The sequence below is a fragment of the Somniosus microcephalus genome, chromosome 25 (assembly GCF_052327205.1).
Source record: "Somniosus microcephalus isolate GS21.2 chromosome 25, FLI_Smic_1.0, whole genome shotgun sequence".
Classification (NCBI taxonomy): Eukaryota; Metazoa; Chordata; class Chondrichthyes; order Squaliformes; family Somniosidae; genus Somniosus; species Somniosus microcephalus.
Window position 1 is genome coordinate 55,562,773 of NC_141011.1, and position 20,382 is coordinate 55,583,154.

At 47.9% G+C, this 20,382-nt stretch overlaps 1 protein-coding gene across 4 annotated transcripts in view; it reads right to left on the bottom strand.

The window, feature by feature from the left end:
* Window positions 1-20,382, bottom strand: part of phc2a (polyhomeotic homolog 2a (Drosophila)) — a 313,528-nt gene that overhangs the window by 58,321 nt on the left and 234,825 nt on the right. The window contains exon 1 of one of the 4 annotated variants that reach the window (XM_085967522.1): window positions 14,602-14,837. The exons of the other annotated variants lie outside the window; for them this stretch is intronic. Coding sequence (XP_085823648.1) covers window positions 14,602-14,674 — 73 coding nt within the window. The 5' untranslated portion in view covers window positions 14,675-14,837. Of the gene's footprint in view, window positions 1-14,601; window positions 14,838-20,382 lie in introns of those variants that run through there. 4 annotated transcript variants of the gene reach the window in all.

The following is a 20,382-nucleotide window of genomic DNA, read 5'->3' on the forward strand; positions in this document are numbered from 1 at the left end:
ATGCCATGTGATCTGCGCCTAGGAGGGAAGACGGGGTCTCATCCGAAAGACGGCACCTCCGGCAGTGCAGCGCTCCCTCAGCACTGCACTGGGAGTGTCAGCCTAGAGTATGTATGTGCGCAAGTCTCTGGAGTGGAGCTTGAACCCGCGACCTTCTGAGGGGAAGAGTGCTGCCCACAGCTGACGCCTGCAATCCAGATCTCCTTCAATAAAATAGTTCAAATTAAACAGCCATCGGTTGTTTTCCTGTTGAAAATCAACGTCAGAACCTCAGTGCACAGCACATACACACTGGAATGTGCGAGCGACTGTCACAGATCTGCTGCACACACACCAGGCCACCGGACTTGATATTTACTAAGGAAACAATGGTACATTTTGGGGTCTCGGTTTCATATTCGGGAGGACTTTTTAAAAAACCAATTCACCACCTGAAAAAAAGAACCACTGGAATTTATCAGTGGGAATGAAAAAAAAACTAATTTTAATAATCCCTATTCACGACTGAACGTCACGTATAGACTTCAATGTCATGGCTCTTCACCCACCCTTCAGTTTAGTGGCGTCAGTGTGGCTCACTGGGCAACACCGGCACCTCGGAGTCAGAAGGTTGTGGGTTCAAGCTCCATTCTGTAACGTTAGCATATAATCTGGGCTGGCATTTCAGTGCCGCGCTGAGGGAGTGCCGCATTGCTGGAAGTGCTGCCTGATGTAAGAAAACTACGAGGCACTTGGTCTAAGCGTTAAACAAAGCTTTAATCAACTGTTTTACAACATGGAGGTCTAGTTGTGTCCTTCACTAGTTCCTGTTAAGAATGTCCTGCACAAGCTGGGCCCGTGCCCGAGTATTTATACTCTCCCTGGACAGCGCCACCCGCAGGCCACTCAGTATTATTTCATAAGTCTTTCTTTCATGAATGACTGATTCATGTCAGTGCCTTTCATTTAATCAGGAGCGTGCTTATTCAGGTGGTTGGAAAAGACCCCGTGGCACTATTCAAAGAGTAGGGAGTTCCCCTGATCTCCTGGCCAACATTCCTCCGTCAATTCAAAATAAATTAACCGATCCTTTCATCCCATTCGCTGGGCGTGGGACCTTGCTCCGGGCGTGGGACCTTGCTGATTGCCTGCTTCATTTGCCTACAGAACAAATACTTCCATTTATGCAGCATGTAAAGATTTGACCCCGAGCCACACAAGGAGATATTAGGTTAGGAAAGAGGGAGGTTTTATGGAACGTCTTAGAGGAGAGAGAGGCGGTGAGGTTTAGGGAGAGAATTCCCGAGCTTAGGGCCGCCAATGGTGGAGCGATGGAAATCGGGGATGTACAAGAGGCCAGAATTAGAGGAGCGCAGAGATCTCGGGGGGGTTTGTAGGGCTGGAGGAGGTTACAGAGATAGGGAGGGACGAGGCCATGGAGGGATTTGAAAACAAGGATGAGAATTTTGAAACCGAGGCATTGCCGGACTGGGAGCCAGTGTAGGTCAGCGAGCACAGGGGTGATGGGTGAACGGAACTCGGTGCGAAACAACAGTGACTGCATTTTAAAAGTAATTCATTGGTCGTGAAACACTTTGGGGTGTCCGGAGCTTGTGATGAGGCGCTATATTAATGCAAGTTCCTTCTTTTCCTCGTGATAGAAAGACGCACAGCTGATGACCTTTCCTTTTATGTTCACATAACCTCAATCAAATCCCAGCTAAAAAGGATATTCTCTCAGACTAATCAGCAGGGCTTTTTGTACGTAAAAGACTCATTTCTGGTTTAGTGCAGATCAACACCCAAGCGATCCTCTCCGTCTTTGAAGTTTCAATGTGATACTGGATATTCTGAGCCAATATTCAGCAAACACGTGCAGTGATCACTCGCGCAACTGGGTTTCCCCCTTAACCAGCAGCTTCAAACAGTTAGATACAGCTTTCAATTATAAACAAGGGTCTGGCTGCCCTCAGTAAGCAAAGGGAGGAGTTTAAAATGCCCGGGTGCAATGCTCGACTAACCCAGGTAGCTGCTGGAGTAAGACAGCCTCTCTGCAGCGTGGCTTTCGGAGTTTGAGGCTTCGCTCTTACCCTCTGTTAGGACGTGAACTACAACACAAACACGCGAGAGAGCTTTTTGTGGATCTCCGGGCTGAAGGGCTGCCGAGACAGACACACAAAGACACACACACTCTCTCAGACTCACACACACACACAGGCGCGCTGGGTAAACATTAGATGTGTAGAAAAACAGAAACAGTCAGCAAGAGGTGAGTGCACGCCCCCTCCACATCCCAAGCAGTAACCAGCTCCCAGCTTCCACCCCCAACCCCCACCCCCAGCTCCCGCCCCCACCCCCAGCTCCCGCCCCCACCTCCAGCCCCCATCCCCACCCCCCGCCCTCCAGCTCCCGCCCCCACCCCCAGCTCTTTGTGCAATGCAGGTCCTCCTCTCCACAGGACAGGAACAGCTGAGCCCGCCTTAATTATGCTGCAGCTCCCATTTAATCGAAAAATCTGTTTGGTTTTTTTTACCCATTGCTTGACTGAACATGAAGGCAAAGCCCAGGTCTCCGAGAGGAAATTCCATTTACTTCAGTGTAAACAGAGGAGGAGATCAGCACCTTCTGACCCAGCAGCACCGAAACATTCGTTAAGATTAAAAGTCATTTCTTTAAAAGAAAAATAGCAGCACAGCTAAACAGCAGTGGGAAAGTCACAGCCAGTGTCATTTCAATGAATGAAGATAGAATAATGTGCAACTCTCCTACCAGCCCCTTCTCAGCTAACTAACGTTAACACAGAGTCAGCTGTGGCTGTGAAGCACCGCGGTCCTGACTGATGGGAACCACTTCCTTGTAACCCATGACCCCTCTCGACTCCTGCGGGTGAAGCACTCTCTGCCCATGAAGCTGTCTGCAGAGAAACGCGACAACCCGAAAGCTAATAACCTGCCTTAACTACCAGCACTCCCCCCACCCACAGGGCCAGTTGCAACAGCATCTCTGGAGTTAATGAGGCTCAATTTGAATTCTTTTCGGTTGGGGCAGTTCATTAGTGGCCCTGAAGGATTTAGTTATCTTGCGAGCGACTTTTAACATTTCACAATAGGTGAGGAAGTTAATTAAGCCCCAGCTCTCTTCAGGCAGCTGCACTTGGCGATCTATAAGGTGCATTTAAATTTACTGCTTCTGTAGTTCAGACCGTGGGACAGCAATGTCTGTGTGCCTGCTTACGCTGTTACAACACTATAACAGACTCTCAATGGTCTACGGGTCTGCCATCAGAGTACGTGAACGGATTTCGGCAATGTAAGCGCAGGGATGATTCACAGACACTTCTCCTGCATCTTAACTACAACTTAATCAGCTCCGATGGACGGGTCACATTGTTCGCATGCCCGATACAAGACTCGCAAAACAAGCGCTCTACTCGGAGCTCCGGCACGGCAAGAGAGCCCCAGGTGGGCAGAGGAAACGCTTCAAGGACACCCTCAAAGCCTCCTTGAAAAAGTGTAACATCCTCACCGGCACCTGGGAATCCCTGGCCCAAGACCGCACAAAGTGGAGGAGAAGCATCCGGGAAGGTGCCGAACACCTCGAGTCTCTTCGCCGGGAGCAAGCGGAAGCCAAGCGCAGGCAGCGCACGTCAACCCAAGCACCCCACCCACCCACCCCTTCAACCACCGTCTGCCCCACCTGTGACAGGGACTGTAGGTCCCGCATTGGACTCATCAGTCACCCGAGAACTCATTTTTAGTGTGGAAGCAAGTCGTCCTTGGTTCCGAGAGACTGCCTAAGAAAAGATCTTAACAACTTGCATTTATCTAGCGCCTTTAACTTAGTAGAACGTCCCAAGGTGCTTCACAGGAGTGAAACAAAATTTGACACCGAGCCACATCAGGAGATATTAGGACAGGAGGTAGGTTTTAAGGAACTTCTTAAAGAAGGAGAGAGAGGCGGAGAGGTTTAGGGAGGGAATTCCAGAGCTTAGGGCCCAGGCAGCTGAAGGCTCGGCCACCAATGGTGGAGCAATTAAAATCAGGGATGCTCAAGAGGCCAGAATTGGAGGAGCGCAGAGATCTCGGAGGGCTGTGGACAACGTTCCCTGCATCTCTCGGCCGGTCCCGTGCAGCCCGGAATCGGCTTTCTTCAATGTAAAGTTTTGCGCATGGGTTGTGCAGCCACTTAATGGGACCGCATACCCCCAAAAAATAAGAGGGAACATTGGTTGTGGAGTTGGAGGAGGTTACAGAGATAGGGAGAGGCGAGACCATGGAGGGATTTGAAAACAAGGATGAGAATTTTAAAATCGAGGCGTTGCTCAACTGGGAGCCAAAGTAGGTCAGCGAGCACAGGGGGTGATGGGTGAACGGGAGTTGGTGCGAGTTAGGACACGGGCAGCCGAGTTTTGGATGAGCTCACGGTTACGGACGGTGGAAGTTGGGAGGCCGGCCAGGAGCAGCAAATTTCACCGGGTCAGACTTTCCGGATTTGATCGTAGAGCACTGCCCTCGAGTGGGTTCCCTGGTAATTTCCCCACTCTCCTCTCCCGAAGGTGTGTCTTACAATGCCTCACCTGTTCCTGATCTCACCTAACGTCCACACAAGTGCAATTTTCCATCAAGGAATACCGGAGCAGGAATCCTGGCTACGATAGCAAAATACTGCAGATGTTGGAAATCCGAAATAACAACAGAAAATGCTGGAAAAACTCAGCAGGTCAGGCAACATCTGTGGAGAGAAATTTGAGTTGACGTTTCGGGTTTGACCCTTCTTCAAAACTGGAGAGAAAAAAGGAACTGGATCGAAGGCAGGGCTGCGATCGGACAAAAGAATAAAAGAACCAAAAGAAGTAAAAGAGATTAGAAGCTAGACGAGATGGTAATGGGCTGGGATTAGGTGTAAAGTGTACTGGCAGGGCAAAAGATAGCTGCCAGGTGTGAGAGAGAAACAAAAGGAAAGGGGGGGGGGAGGAAAGGAGTGGAAAAATATAAGTAAAAATGAAATGGGGCCGAGGTTATGATCTGAAATTGTTGAACTCGATATTGAGACCGGAAGGCTGCAGAGTGCCTAATCGGAAGATGAGGTGCTGTCCCTCGAGTTTACGTTGAGCTTCCGTGGAACAGTACAAGAGGCCAAGGACGGTGAGGTCCGAGTGGGAATGGAGCGGTGAATTGAAATGACAGGCGACCGGAAGCTCGGGGTCACCCTTACGGACTGAACGGAGGTGTTCCGCAAAGCGGTCACCCAATCTGCGTTTGGTCTCCCCAATGTAGAGGAGACCGCATCGTGAGCAGCGAATACAGTATACTAGATTGCGAGAAGTACAAGTAAATCGCTGTTTCACCTGGAAGGGGTGTTTGGGGCCCTGGACAGTGGGGAGGGGGGAGGTATAGGGGCAGGTGTTACATCTCCTCCGCTTGCACGGGAAGGTGCCAGGCGAAGGGGAAGGGCTGTTTGGGGTGATAGAGGAGTGGACTAGGGTGTCTCGGAGAGAGCGGTCCCTGCGGAATGCTGAAAGGGGAGGGGAGGGGAAGATACGTTTGGTGGTGGGATCACTTTGGAGGTAGCGGAAATGCCGGAGGATGATCCGTTGAATGTGGAGGCTGGTGGGGTGAAAGGTGAGGACAAGGGGAACCCTATCGTGGTTCCGGGAGGGAGGGGCAGGGGTGAGGGCAGAGGTGCGGGAGATAGAACTGACACGGTCGAGGGCAGTGTCAACCACGGTAGAGGGGAATCCTCGGTTGCGGAAAAAGGAAGACATGTCTGAAGCACTGGTGTGGAAGGTGGCATCGTCGGAGCAGATACGGCGGAGGCGGAGAAACTGGGAGAATGGAATAGAGTCCTTACAGGAAGCGGGGTGGGAGGAAGTGTAGTCCAGGTAGCTGTGGGAGTCAGTGGGCTTGTAGTAAATATTGGTCGATAACCTATCCCCAGAGATGGAGACGGAGAAGTCGAGGAAGGGAAGGGAAGAGTCAGAGATGGACCATGTGAAGGTGAGGGAAGGGTGGAAATTGGAGGCAAAGTGAATGAAATTGTCAAGTTCGGGGCGAGAGCAGGAAACGGCACCGATACAGTCATCAATGTATCGGAAAAAGAGGTGAGGGAGGGGACCCGAGTAGGACTGGAACAAAGATTGTTCCACATAGCCCACGAAAAGGCAGGCATAGCTAGGACCCATGCGGGTACCCATGGCAACACCTTTGATTTGGAGGAAATGAGTGGAGTTAAAGGAGAAGTTGTTCAATGTGAGAACAAGTTCAGCCAGGCGGAGGAGGGTCGTGGTGGATGGGGACTGGTCGGGCCTCTGTTCAAGGAAGAAGCGGAGTGCCCTCAGGCCATTACCATCTCGTCTAGCTTCTAATCTCTTTTACTTCTTTTGGTTCTTTTATTCTTTTGTCCGATCGCAGCCCTGCCTTCGATCCAGTTCCTTTTCTCTCCAGTTTTGAAGAAGGGTCAAACCCGAAACGTCAACTCAAATTTCTCTCCACGGATGTTGCCTGACCTGCTGAGTTTTTCCAGCATTTTCTGTTGTTATTTAGGAATCCTGGCTACCTGTCCCCACCCACCCCACCTCCCAGAGCTTTTTTCCTAAATTGGCCGACGTTTCTGTTTCTTTTTTTTTTTAATGCCTCTCTCAGGAGGTTGGGCGACGCGGGAGTGGATTTGATTTTACAGGCCGGCTGTCTGGGTGGGAGAGGTCGGTTGGACCAGCTGGCCTTTTTATGCCCGTCTCGGTACGTCTGATTGTGGCTGTTTGAAAACCCCTATTTTTGAGGGCAACAAGGTGGCACACTTTGCTCCTCTGATACGGGGGAGCTTGACGCTGACACTAGCAGGTATATTTTTCTCCACAAGGGTTCAAGTCCTGCTCCAGAGACTGGAGCAGAAAAATCTAGGCTGACACTCCCAGTGCAGTGCTGAGGGAGTGCTGCACTGTCAGAGGTGCCGTCTTTCAGATGAGATGTTAAACCGCTCTCTCAGGTGGACGTAAAAGATCCCATGGGCACTATTTCGAAGAAGAGCAGGGGAGTTCTCCCCGGTGTCCTGGCCAATATTTATCCCTCAACCAACATCACTAAAACAGATTATCTGGTCAATATCACATTGCTGTTTGTGGGAGCTTGCTGTGCGCAAATTGGCTGCCACGTTTCCTACATTACAACAGTGACCACACTTCAAAAAGTACTTCATTGGCTGTAAAGCGCTTTGGGACACCCCGAGGTTGTGAAAGGCGCTATATAAATGCAAGTCTTTCTTTCTTTCAGAAGATCCTGATCACATTTTTAGCCCCTGCTTCGATTGTCCTCACTCCCTAACAACAGCCTGCGTGATTGGCCACCCAATCAAAGATCCGCCTCTATCCAAACATGATACCAACATGATACCAAAGAGTGGCAAGTGGTTCACAAGCTACGTGTTGACCACTGTTGGCTTAGAGCAACACCCGGGCCACTGGAAAGTGTTCTTAAACAAACATTTATCCAAGTCTTTTTAAATGCTAACTAACAACCTTTTTTCTGGTATTCTGTCCACAGGGGAGAAAGCAGGGACAGGGTACTGAGTTTGGATGATCAGCCATGATCTCATTGAATGGCGGAGCAGGCTCGAGGGGCCGAATGGCCTACTCCTGCTCCTATCTTCTATGTTTCTATGTTTTTGCCTGAGCTTTGTACATTTTGTACTCGTGTCCTCCTGTTCTCTGACCATAGCGAAAGTTAAATAACTGACCTATTGTTCATACCTCTCATGTCGCTGCCCCGCTCCCTCTCTCCTCACCCCCCCATCATCTTCGCGCTAATGAAAATAAGTTCAGTTCTGCAAATCTCTTTGGAGTAGAGAGCCAAACACCTTTGTCATTTTTCTTTTAATTTCCCCCAATGCGTTAATGTTCTTTCAAAGCTTGTGTGCTGGCAACTCCCTGATTGCTAAGGGAGTTTATCTAGCAAGTGGTTGAGGCATACAGGCCGACATTGATTCAGTGGCCAGTGTGCTGTATTGCTGACTGATCTCAGTTAATGGGCAGTGGTCAGGTGCTACAAGTGATCGCAGTGTCCCCAAGGTAAGGAGGGAAAGATTGGACAGTGATTCCAATCTAGAAAACTGGAAGAATGCCTGTGAGTGTTGGACGAGCGCATGTTGACTCTCACACATCATCAATCATATATGGGTAATAGGTTATTTACATTGTGAAGCACTGGAGGAGCCCCCAAGGAACCCTATCCCAGCAAGGAGTCAAAGCTTTCAGGAGAGGAAGTGGAGAAAATTGAAATAAAAAACACTGTAGGCAGACAGTAATTCAAATGTGGATTTACCAATGAATTATACAGGCTCACAATAGGCTCAAATGTCCTGCCGATCAATCCAACCATATTGATAACAGCTTCCGATTGACTGGACACAGTTAGTGATCAATAATCACAACTCAATAATCAAAATCAAATCAACTTTCACTAATGGGCACACGTGATTCAAGTTTCATTTGCTAATACGCATGACTTCGAATTTACATAAATTAAAATACCCCCTGCCGTTCCTGTTGTTTGACTCCCTTCCATTTGTCACATGGCCACTTAGCTTAGTATCATCAGCAAATTTAGAATATTGCAACCTTTCCTTCAGTTCATCAATGGATAGTGTGAACAGCAAGGGCCCCAGAACAAGCCCCAGAACAAGCCCCGACTGTTCTGTGTTCAGGTATTTATCATGACCTTAGCAAACCAATGTTCAATCCAGCAAATGAGCTTATAGGTAATTCTGTCGATCTTAATTTTTTTCAAAAGCCTCACATATAGAACCTTATTATCAAATGTCTTTTTAAAAATGTAATTAAATTATAGCCACTGGATACTCATCAACAGATGTCTCGTCAAAGAACTGCACTGGGTTCATGGGATATAACTAATTTCTTTTGGTTTCACGGTGACCTCCTCTTACTGCCTCTGTGCTCCTTAGATGAAAACTTGTAGCATCTCAATCACTTCCATCACCACTCAGGTTACACTGCTCTCTAATTCCTCGATATATTCGCAATCGTAATTTGAATATTGAGGTAACACATGAAAGGTAGATTTTAATGAATTCACGTTCCTGGGACAAAGCTAGGTACAGAACCCGGTGACCTCCTATCATGAATTCCTAAAATCTACTGCTTACTGTCCTTCGGTTCTGATGTACAGTGTCCTGTGTTTACAAAGCTTCAAAATATATTATAGCCTGGATGTCTTATAGAACATAATTAGGAGCAGGAGTCAGCCACACGGCCCCTCGAGCCTGCTCCGTCATTCAATAAGATCATGGCTGATCTTCGACCTCAACTCCACTTTCCCGCCCGATCTCCATATCCCTTGATTCCCCTAGAGTCCAAAAATCTATCGATCTCAGCCTTGAATATACTCACTCAGCATCCACAGCGCTGTGTGTTAATGTGTCACATTTTGAAGTAAGGCTCCTAAAGCAGTGGCTTCTGAGCCATGGTAGCACTTGAGGCTGTTTCCTCAATCCCTCTGGCTGGCTGTCCGACAACTCAAAGGCGGTCTGACTGGCAATGCCATTAAGCTACATGGAAGGCAGCAGTTGGTTGCAGACAAGTGTAGACATTATACGGAGTCCTGAATGAACCTGCTCAACTAACTAGATCCAGCCTGTTGCGTATTGCAATGCAAAGGTGTCTGGCATTGTACTGGTACAGCAAAGTAGTCTGCATTAACATCTCCTGTGTGTTCTGTCCTCAGGTCAGTCTGTACCTTCTGCTTCTGAATATAGGATTGTTTGGATCAGACGGAGTTCTCTTGGTATTCTAGCCAATTAACTCTCAACTACTGCCACCAAGATAGGCTAACCGGTCGGTTACCTCGGTGTTATTTATGGAATATTGCTGGCACAGAATAGTTGCTACATATTTGACTATTTGTCAACTGGGCTCAGTTGGTAGCACTGTTGCCTCTGAGGCAGAAGGTTGTAGGTTCGAGCCCCACTCCAGACTCGAGCACATAATCTAGGCTGTTGGTGCAGTACCCAGGGACTCAGCATCCACAGCCCTCTGGGGTAGAGAATTCCAAAGATTCACAACCCTCTGAGTGAAGAAATTCCTTCTCATCTCAGTCTTAAATGGCCGACCCCTTATCCTGAGACAATGTCCCCTAGTTCTAGACTCTTCAGCCAGGGGAAACAACCTCTCAGTATCTACCCTGTCAATCCCCCTCAGAATCTTGTATGTTTCAATGAGATCACCTCTCATTCTTCTAAACTCCAGAGACTATAGGCCCAATCTTCTCAATCTCTCCTCATAGGACAACCCTTTCATCCCAGGAATCAATCTAGTGAACCTTCGTTGCACCGCCTCCAAGGCAAGTATATCCTTCCTTAGATAAGGAGACCAGAACTGTGCACAGTACTCCAGGTGTGGTCTCACCAAGGCCCTGTACAATTGTAGCAAGACTTCCTTACTCTTATACTCCAACCCCTTGCAATAAAGGCCAACATGCCATTTGCTTTCCTTATTGCTTGCTGTACCTGCATGCTAGCTTTCTGTGTTTCTTGCACAAGGACACTCAAATCTCTCTCAACACCAACATTTGAAAGTTTCTCATCATTTAAAAATTATTCTGTTTTTCTATTCTTCCTACCAAAGTGAATATCCTCACATTTCCCCACATTATACTCCATCTGCCGCCTTACTGCCCACTCACTTAGTCTATCTATATCCCTTTGCAGACGCTCTGTTCTCTTCACAGCTTACTGTCCCACCTAGCTTTGTATATTCAGCAAACTTGGATATATTACACTCGGTCCCTTCATCTAGGTCATTAATATAGATTGTAAATAGCTGAGGCCCCAACACTGATCCTTGCGGCACCCCACTAGTTACAGCCTGCCAACCTGAAAATGACCCGTTTATCCCTACTCTCTGTTTTCTGTCTGTTAACCAATCCTCTATCCATGCTAATATATTACCCCCAACCCCATGAGCCCTTATCTTGCGTAGCATTCTTTTATGTGGCAACTTATCAAATGCCTTTTGGAAATCTAAATATACTACATCCACTGGTTCCCCTTTATCTACCCTGCTAGTTACATCCTCAAAAAACTCTAATAAATTTGTTAAACACGATTTCCCTTTCATAAAACCATGTTGACTCTGCCTAATCATGTTATGATTTTCTAAGTGCCCTGATACCACTTCCTTAACAATGGATTCCAGCATTTTCCCAACGACTGATGTCAGGCTAACTGGCCTGTAGTTCCCTGTTTTCGCTCTCCCTCCTTTCTTAAATAGCAGTGTTACATTTGCTACCTTCCAATCCGCTGGGACCGTTCATAAAATCCAGGGAATTTTGGAAGACCACAACCAATGCATCCACTATCTCTGCAGCCACCTCTTTTAGAACCCTAGGATGTAGGCCATCAGGTCCAGGGGATTTAGTGGCTTTTAGTCCCATTAGTTTCTCAAGTACTTTTTCTCTATTTATATTAATTACTTTAAGTTCCTCACTCTCATTAGCCCCTTGGTTCACATCAAAAAAGTACTTCATTGGCTGTACAGTGCTTTGGGACGTCCGGAGGGGGCTGTATAAATCCAAGTCTTTCTTATTTCTTTCTCACACTCTAATACAGCGCTGATCTTTACAGATTATTGAGGAATTTTATTCCCGCTCCCCCCGACTTTCACTGCTCTTCTAAAAGTACGTACGGATGTAGGATGGGGCATCACTCCATGGGCATCGGTCAATCTCAGGCCTTGACCAAGTAGCTGTCCGCCATCTGGGAGCCCGGACAATGTCACGGCAGACTATTCGCTCACGGTGAGCATCCCAATCCCGTCTACACACGTACACGCGCATCAAGCAACGTCTACACACATACTTTCCAGCCCGAGTCACTGGACCTGGTCAAGCGTAGGAGCCCTGGCTCATATTTCCATGGAAGCCAGCTGAACTGCCACGTCTGAGGTCAGCTAGCCCAGCACGGGCAGAAAGTGGAAATGTGTGAATTTTTACACCTGAATACAAACCCCGATGAACCTCTTGCCATAATTACATTACCAGCAAATCAGAGTTGCTGTGTTTAAAATTTCCATCCCAATTTCCTCAACATAATAAAGTTATCTACCACCACCACCACCCCCCCCCCCGCCCTGCACCAATCTAAATTTCAGCAAAGACCTTAACCTTTTGAAGAAAGCATGTCGCACTCCCATAGCCACAGGGATTCATGTATTTGAGAGGAGTCCTCCTCCCCATCACCCCTCCCCTCCCATATAAACAAAGGGATGGGCAGGAAAACCGAACCATCGAGTCTTTGGGATTTTAATGTTCCTGTGTTTGCTACCTATACTTTGTGTTTCTCAATGCAATAAACACTGATATGACTGCACTAGAGGGGGTGCCGAGGAGATTTACGAGGATGTTGCCAGGACTGGGGAATTCTAGCTATGAGGAAAGATTGGAGAGGCTGGGGTTGTTTTCTTTGGAACAGAGGAAGCTGAGGGGAGATTTAATTGAGGTGTATAAAATTATGAGGGGCCTGGATAGAGTGGATAGGAAGGACCTATTTCCCTTAGCAGAGAGGTCAATAACCAGGGGGCATGGATTTAAAGTAATTGGTCGGAGGATTAGAGGGGATTTGAGGAGAACTTTGTTCACCCAGAGGGTGGTGGGGGTCTGGAACTCACTGCCTGAAAGGGTGGTAGAGGCAGAAACCCTCATCACATTTAAAAAGTACTTGGATATGCACTTGAAGTGCCGTAAACTACAGGGCTACGGACCAAGAGCTGGAAAGTGGGATTAGGCTGGAGAGCTTTTTCGGCCGGCACAGACACGATGGGCCGAATGGCCTCCTCCTGTGCTGTGAATTTCTATGATTCTATGATATTCAGTCTTGTCTGAATAGTCAGAATTTACCACCTTCTGCACTCTTAAAGAGTGAGTAATGCAAACCCATTTCCTTGGGTGTTTGTAACAGCCATGGACATTACAGCACAGTTCCCCCCTCCCCTCCTGCAAACCGGAACGGTGACAAATTCCCAGGGCTTGTTTGGTGGGACTGCAGAGATGGGGCATGAGGGGGGTTCTGTGCCGACCATTTCAGGATATTCCAAGACCTGAGCAAACTGGAAACCAACTTCCGTTGACACAGCGCCGTTAACGTTAAAAATCAATCCCACGGCTCTTCACGCAGTAAACAGATGGAAAACTTCCCAAAGCGCTGACAACAGCCCTTTGAGTAACAGAAGCGGGCCCTGCTATTCTTGTAAGCATTCCTGTGCACTCGTGGACACTGCGTGGGTTACACTACAAACATCGCCGGCAAATGCAACAGGACACCGGTGGTAAATGCCACCACACTGCGGCGCTGGTGACCAGCATCACCGGCAAACGTTCCTGCGCACCAGCCCGGCTACCAACAGTTCCCTCATCCCACCACCACTAGCGTGCGTGCTGAAGATCCCTAAACCGTGTCAGCTGTGGCTCAGTGGGCAGCACACTCGCCTCTGAGTCAGAAGATTGTGGGTTCAAGTCCCACTCCAGAGACTCAAGCAGATAAAGCTAGGCTGACACTCCCAGGGAGTGCTGCGCTGTTGGAGGTGCCGTCTTTCGGATGAGATGTTAAACCGAGGCCCCGTCTGCTCTCTCAGGGTGGGCGTAATAGATCCCACGGCACTATTTCAAAGAAGAGCAGGGGAGTTCTCCCCGGTGTCCTGGTCAATATTTATCCCTCAATCAACATAACAAAAAAAAATATCTGGTCATTATCACATTGCTGTTTGTGGGAGCTTGCTATGCGCAAATTAGTTGCCGCGTTTCCCACATTACAACAGTGACTACACTTCAAAAAGTTCTTCATTGGCTGTAAAGCGCTTTGAGATGTCTGGTGGTCATGAAAGGCGTTTTAGAAATGCAAGTCTTTCTTTCTAAACATGCCTGCATAACCGAGGAGACGTGTAGAAATCTCACCAGCAGTAAGTCGGTAAGAATATTAACTTGATTTTTTTTTTGAGCTGTGGAGACGTCTCAATTGGCAGAAACGTGTTGTGGAAACTAGACTGAATAACAGGAGGAGCATCCGGGACATACTGCCTGTGTAGGAACATGCTCGAGAACACACCATGATTCATCTGACCTTGGTTATATTTCTACCTAATCTAGAATGTTCAATCTAAACAGAGCTATTCGGAGCTCATGAGCACGGATTTATGTATCTGATCACTTTGTACTGGTGGTGGAGCCACTTTCCTGTGTGGGTCACCAGTCAAATAAATGAAAGAACAGAAATGCCTTAAACAGCGGGGGAAAGAGCTCAGATACGTCAGTACAGATCTGTATCATGACATTAAACTTAGCCCTGCAATGGAAAGTTATACTCCCACACAGTGCAGCTGAAAGGACAGGGATCACAGTCAGATCTGCCGAATGTGCACAGGATTTAAAACAATCTCTGGTTCATTAAGGTGTTACAATTGATGACTAAATACGGAGCAAAGGAGAATAGTTTCAAACAGTAACCAGATATCCAGTTTTAGTTATCTCGGAAGTTAATTATTTGCCAGAAGCCGATACAGTCAGTCGATGAACATGCTAAACTATGAATGAGCAAAAAGCACAAAACATTCTAGAAACTTACCATTGCTGCCATTTGTGGGTGGATGAAGAGGCCCAGGGTCAGTCAGTCCGGCCACAAGACCTCGTGTCCTCATTACCCACTAACCTGAACCAATTGTCCCTTTGCAGGCCTTTCCTGCCAGATTAACCCCATTAACACCAGCCACGCACATCACCGATGCCCTCTTGGCTCACAGGAAGCTTCTCCTGAAATGAGAGTGTGTTCGGAGCGAGTGGCTGCAACATTTAACAAGCTCACTGCCCTGGGGAACTGAACACTTCCTGGGAGGTTTCCTGCTCTTGATGAGAGAGCCAAGAGAGTGCTGAGAAACAGCCCATTATAAATGAAGTGGAGAGGGAGAATCTCCCTCCCCCATCCCCCGCCTCACAGTGTGCCGCGGTCATTTAGCTTATACATTATTTACGCAGGGACAATATTAGAAAACCTCTTCAAGCAGACGCTGCTCTGCTTTGCAACACCCTGCGGTTCTCAGGGCTGTGGGATCCACCCCGTTTACAGTCTCTGGCGGTTTCTAAAGCACTGCCGGCAGCAGGCAAACACACGAACTGACACTGCAGCTATCTAAACAACTCAGGACCTTGGGAAAGCTCCCACTAGTGTTCCGCAGACCCTGCTGTCAGCAAAGGTGCCGCAATAAAGGAAAAGACTTGCATTTCTCCAGCGCCTTTCACGGCCACAGGACGACCCAAAGCGCTTTACAGCCAATGAAGTACTTTTGAAGTGTAGTCACTGTTGTAATGTGGGAAACGCGGCAGCCAATTTGCACACAGCAAGCTCCCACAAACAGCAATGTGATAATGAGCGGATAATTTTAGTGATGTTGGTCGCGGGATAACTATTGACCAGGACACCGGGGATAACTCTCCCTGCTCTTCTTCAAAATAGTACCTTGGGATCTTTTACACCCACCTGAGAGCAGACCCACCTGGTTTAACGTCTCATCCGAAAGACAGCACCTCCGACAGTGCAGCACTCCCTCAGCACTGCACTGGAGTGACGAGCTAGATGATGTGCTCAAGTCCTTCGATTGGGGCCTGAACCCACAAACTTCTGACCCAGTGGCGAGAGTGCTGCCCACTGAGCCACGGCCGACACCTTGTAAATGAGTGGATTGAGGGGAGATTTGATCGAGGTGTTCAAAATCATGAGGAGTCTGGACAGAGTAGATGGAGAGAAACTGTTCCCATTGGCGGAGGGGTCGAGAACCAGAGGACACAGATTTAAGGTGATTGGCAAAAGAACCAAAGGCGACGTAAGAAAAAACCTTTTTACGCAGCGAGTGGTTAGGATCTGGGATGCACTGCCTGAAAGGGTGGTGGAGGCAGATTCAATCACAGCTTTCTAAAAGGAGTTGGATAAGTACCTGAAGGAAAGAAATTTGCAGGGCTACGGGGAAAGGGCGGGGGAGTGGGACTAGCTGAAGTGCTCCTGCAGAGAGCCGGCACAGGCTCGACGGGCCGAATGGCCTCCTTCTGTGCTGTAACCGTTCTGTGATTCTATGAGTGGCTTTAGGTATTTCCAGTTGCGGAGAGAGCCACCTCAAGAGGTTGTTTGTTCCCCCACACCCACCGGAGGCACAGCGCAGCACAGCACAGCACGGCCAGGTCTTCTGGACATGTTCACCCAAGTGTTCAGGCAGCCCGTTCACCGCTAGCCGGCCAGCGCCCTCAGTTAAATGAGAAGGTCCAGAGCCCAAAATAAAACCCGTAAGTCACAAATCACAAGCATGTTTGCGCAGGTGGATTTTTTCTTCTGCTGCCTGGGCGCCACCGGCATTCCCGCTAAGCTGCGCGGCCTCACGGCCGTCTGGGAATCCCGCACAGCCCGGGACCGGCTTTTCAAATGGGAGATTTCACGTGTGCAGGATTGTGAATGGGCCTCGCAGCCTGTTAAAGGGACCGCGCACACAAAATAAAAAAATGATGGGGACATGGGCTCCACCCCGTAATACAGCACCAATTCTACAGCCCCAGCAGACTCCTAGTTCAAGCAGCTCTGTACAATATAAAGCCTATATTTTACCATCACATCCACTGGGCAACTTGGGTTCCTCGCACTTTCCAATTATAAAGAAAAATGTTCTCGTGTCAGCTGAGGGAGAAAATGTCTCCACTAATTCGAAGGGATTGAGTAATTAATCAGCAAATAATTATATTTTTGTATACATTTATTTAAACAGCTCCTCGCGCACCCCCCCATCTCTCTCTCTCTCGCTCTCTCTCGGGATCATTCGCCAAGCCAGGCCCCAGGCCTCTAATCCCTCTTTACATATCGCTGAGACACTGTCTGCTTCCCTGTTCATGCGGCTCAGGATTAAAGGTAGCAGCAGCTTTGGGTCAAGCGGTCTGACAGGAATGAAAAGCCTGCCGCCTGAGTGGGAACACCGCTGGCTGCATTTCCAGCAACATATCCAACGAGGCCGGAGACAGCGAGGGTTCATCTCTGAAGGACGCAAATTAGAATCAGGGAAAGGCATTAGAAGAGAATTAACGCAGACTAACTGTATAATTCTTGAATCATCTGTGCAGCTCGGAAGCGGATCATTTGCACAGTGTTACAAAGCTAAATATCAATGTTCAGGGTATTAATCTGAAGCTAAACTATTTCTCATTTAGTTACTGGATCAGTAACTCAAAGAGCAGAACTTTCCCCTTAGACACTCTGGAGTAGAAGTTTGGTATCTTTATCAAATTTTGCTAAAGCACTTGGCTGTGAAGGGTAACCCAGACAGCGAGACTTAGTGAGATGGGGCAACTCATTGGGGGGGTTCCTGAATAGCTCGGGTGGTGAAAGCACTGCCCGGTGTTTAACTGAGTTCACGAGTCATGAAGGTCCCAGGTTTGATTGGTGTTGAGTTGGTTGATCTCAACCAGGCTGGTGGTAGCCCATCATAACTGCACCAGCATTTACCTCCACACAAATCATCTGATCTTACACCACTCTCCTACTCACTCTCCATATCCCTCAATATTCCTCATTTACAAGCAACTATTCAATTTCCTTTTGAAAGAATTTATTTACTCTGTTTTAACAATGGTTTATGGCAGAGGATTCCAAATTCAAATCCCTCCATGGCCGCGCCCTCTCCCTCAACTTGAGTTCATGCAGAACTGCCCCGTGTCCTAACTCGCACCGAGTCCCGTTCACCCATCACCCCGTGCTCGCTGACCCACACTGGCTCCCAGTCCGGCAACGCCTCAATTTTAAATTTCTCATCCTTGTTTTCAAATCCCTCCATGGCCTCGCCCATTCCCTATCTCTGTTACCTCCTCCAGCCCCACAACCCCCCCCCCGCGATCTCTGCGCTCCTCCAATTCTGGCCTCTTCCGCATCCCCGATTCTCATCGCTCCATCATTGGGGCCATTCAGCTGCCTGGGCCCTAAGCTCTGGAATCTCCGCCCTGAACCTCCCCGCCTCGCTACCTCTCTCTCCTCCTTTAAGACGTCCCTTAAAACCTACCTCTTTGACTAAGCTTTTGGTCACCTGCCCTAATATCTCATGTGGCTCGGTGTCAACAGGACAAGGGTAGCAGGTGCATGGGAACACCATCACCTCCAAGTTCCCCTCCAAGTCACACACCATCCTGACTGGGAAATATATCGGCCGTTCCTTCAACACTGGGTCAAAATCCTGGAACTCCCTCCCTAACAGCACTGTGGGAGTACCTTCACCACATGGACTGCAGCAGTTCAAGAAGGCAGCTCACCACCACCTTCTCAAGGGCAACTGGGGATGGGCAATAAATGCTGGCCTTGCCAGCAACGCCCACATCCCAGGAACGAATTAAAAAATAAATGCAAGTTGTTGTTATTGTTGTTGTAACCACCCTCTGTATAAAGATCTCTTGACATTTTTGTGTGATTATCTTAAATTTGTGCACTCTTGTTACTGTCTTGCTGGCTAGTGAAATGATTTTGGCGCATTTTACCCGATCACAACCCTTCATAATCTTGATCTCCACCAGGTCACCCCCTAACCATCTCAGTTCTAGTGGGGAAAAAAAAAACCTAGCTTCTCAAGTCTTTGTTCATAACCACAACCCATCATCCCATGTGTTGTCTTAGTGAATCTATGTTGTATCATTTCCATTGCTTTATATCCTTTTTATAAACAAGGCGCCCAAAACTGTGTACAGTTCTCCAAATGTGGCCTAACTGAAGTCTTGTAAAAGTTCAACATTAAGTTAACTCCTTGCTTTTTGGATTCTATACTTCTACAGAAGTATCCTTTGACCTTTTTATGGCCTTATCAACTTGCACTGCCACCTTGAACGATCTGTGTATCTGCACACCAAGGTCCCGTTCCTCCTATACTCCATTTAGTATCTTATTATTTAAGGTGTATTTCATTTCCCATTCTTGTATCCAACATATATTACTTCACACGTTTTCACATTAAACTGTATCTGCCACCTATCTGCCCATCCTGCTGCTCACCTATGCCCTCCTGCAGTCCTTCAAAATTTCTTCACATTTTTGCCATGCTCCGCAATTTGATGTCATCAGGAAATTTCAATATTGTGCCCTCAATTCGCAAGTCTGAGTCATTTATGTATATAGCAAACAGGAGCAGCCCTGGCACAGACTCCAAGAGAACATCACTCACCATAGCTATCAAGTCTGAGAAACTACCTCTTGTCCTTTGCTTTCTGCCCTCCAACCACCTCTCAATCAATGTGGCCACATTCCCCTTAATTCAGTGTGCCATTATCTTTGTCACACATCTGTTACATGGCACCTTATTAAATGCTTTTTGAAAATCCATATCCTTTGCATTTCCTTAATTTACGCTTTCTGTTATTTCTTCAAAGAATTCTATAAGATTGGTCAAGTACAATCGACCTTTTTAAAAGTCCATGCTGATCAACACGTCTCTCCAACAGCTTAGAAATCTCATCCTGCATTATAAACTTCTAGGACCCACACTGCGCCAGTCAGAGGGAAGGTTATCCTGCTCCTGTCCCAGGTCACAAACCCACTCTTGGGTTGGGCCTACCCCAGGCTGAACCTTGCACCAGAAAGCTGGGCTGGAAGCGGGAGCGCAAGTGAACACCCACATTGGGACTCGCAAACTGTCCGAGGTTGGGTAGCCAGGGGTATCCCACAGGTAACAATCCTGGGATCTTCTTCAATCTTCAGGCTGGCCCAGGACCCTTGCAACTTCTCCAGTTCACAGCCTTACTGCCATGTTTCTTCAAGCACATTTTTTTTAGGCTTCTGCAGGCCTCGTGCCGCTTGAATATGTAAATTCACGCCCGTTAATGGACCCTAAATTTACTTTTATTCATGTGTGAGATGAGACATGACCGCAGCCTATTTAACCATGGGAGGTGTCACAGCCTAGACCAACGCTGTCCGCCTCCAGCAGACATCCACACACGTTTCGAAGAGGGGTCACTTCATTCCAGGTTGTGGACCAGCCACCCACTATCTAAAATCACCCGTGAAGAATGCCGATGGACCTTCACCCACACAACATTAACCCAACATGAGGCAGTGCCTGCGGGAGAGGATCGGACAACGGGAAGAAAATTGGAAAAGAAAACTGTAGGTTGGTTATTCAAAAGACAGAAAATATGCCGGTGATTGTAAAGAAAGAAAACAAAGAAAGACTTGCATTTCTATAGCGCCTTTCACAATCTCAGGACGTCCCAAAGCGCTTTACAGCCAATGAAGTACTTTTTTGGAGTGTAGTCACTGTTGTAATGTAGGAAACGCGGCAGCCAATTTGCGCACAGCAAGCTCCCACAAACAGCAATGTGATAATGACCAGATAATCTG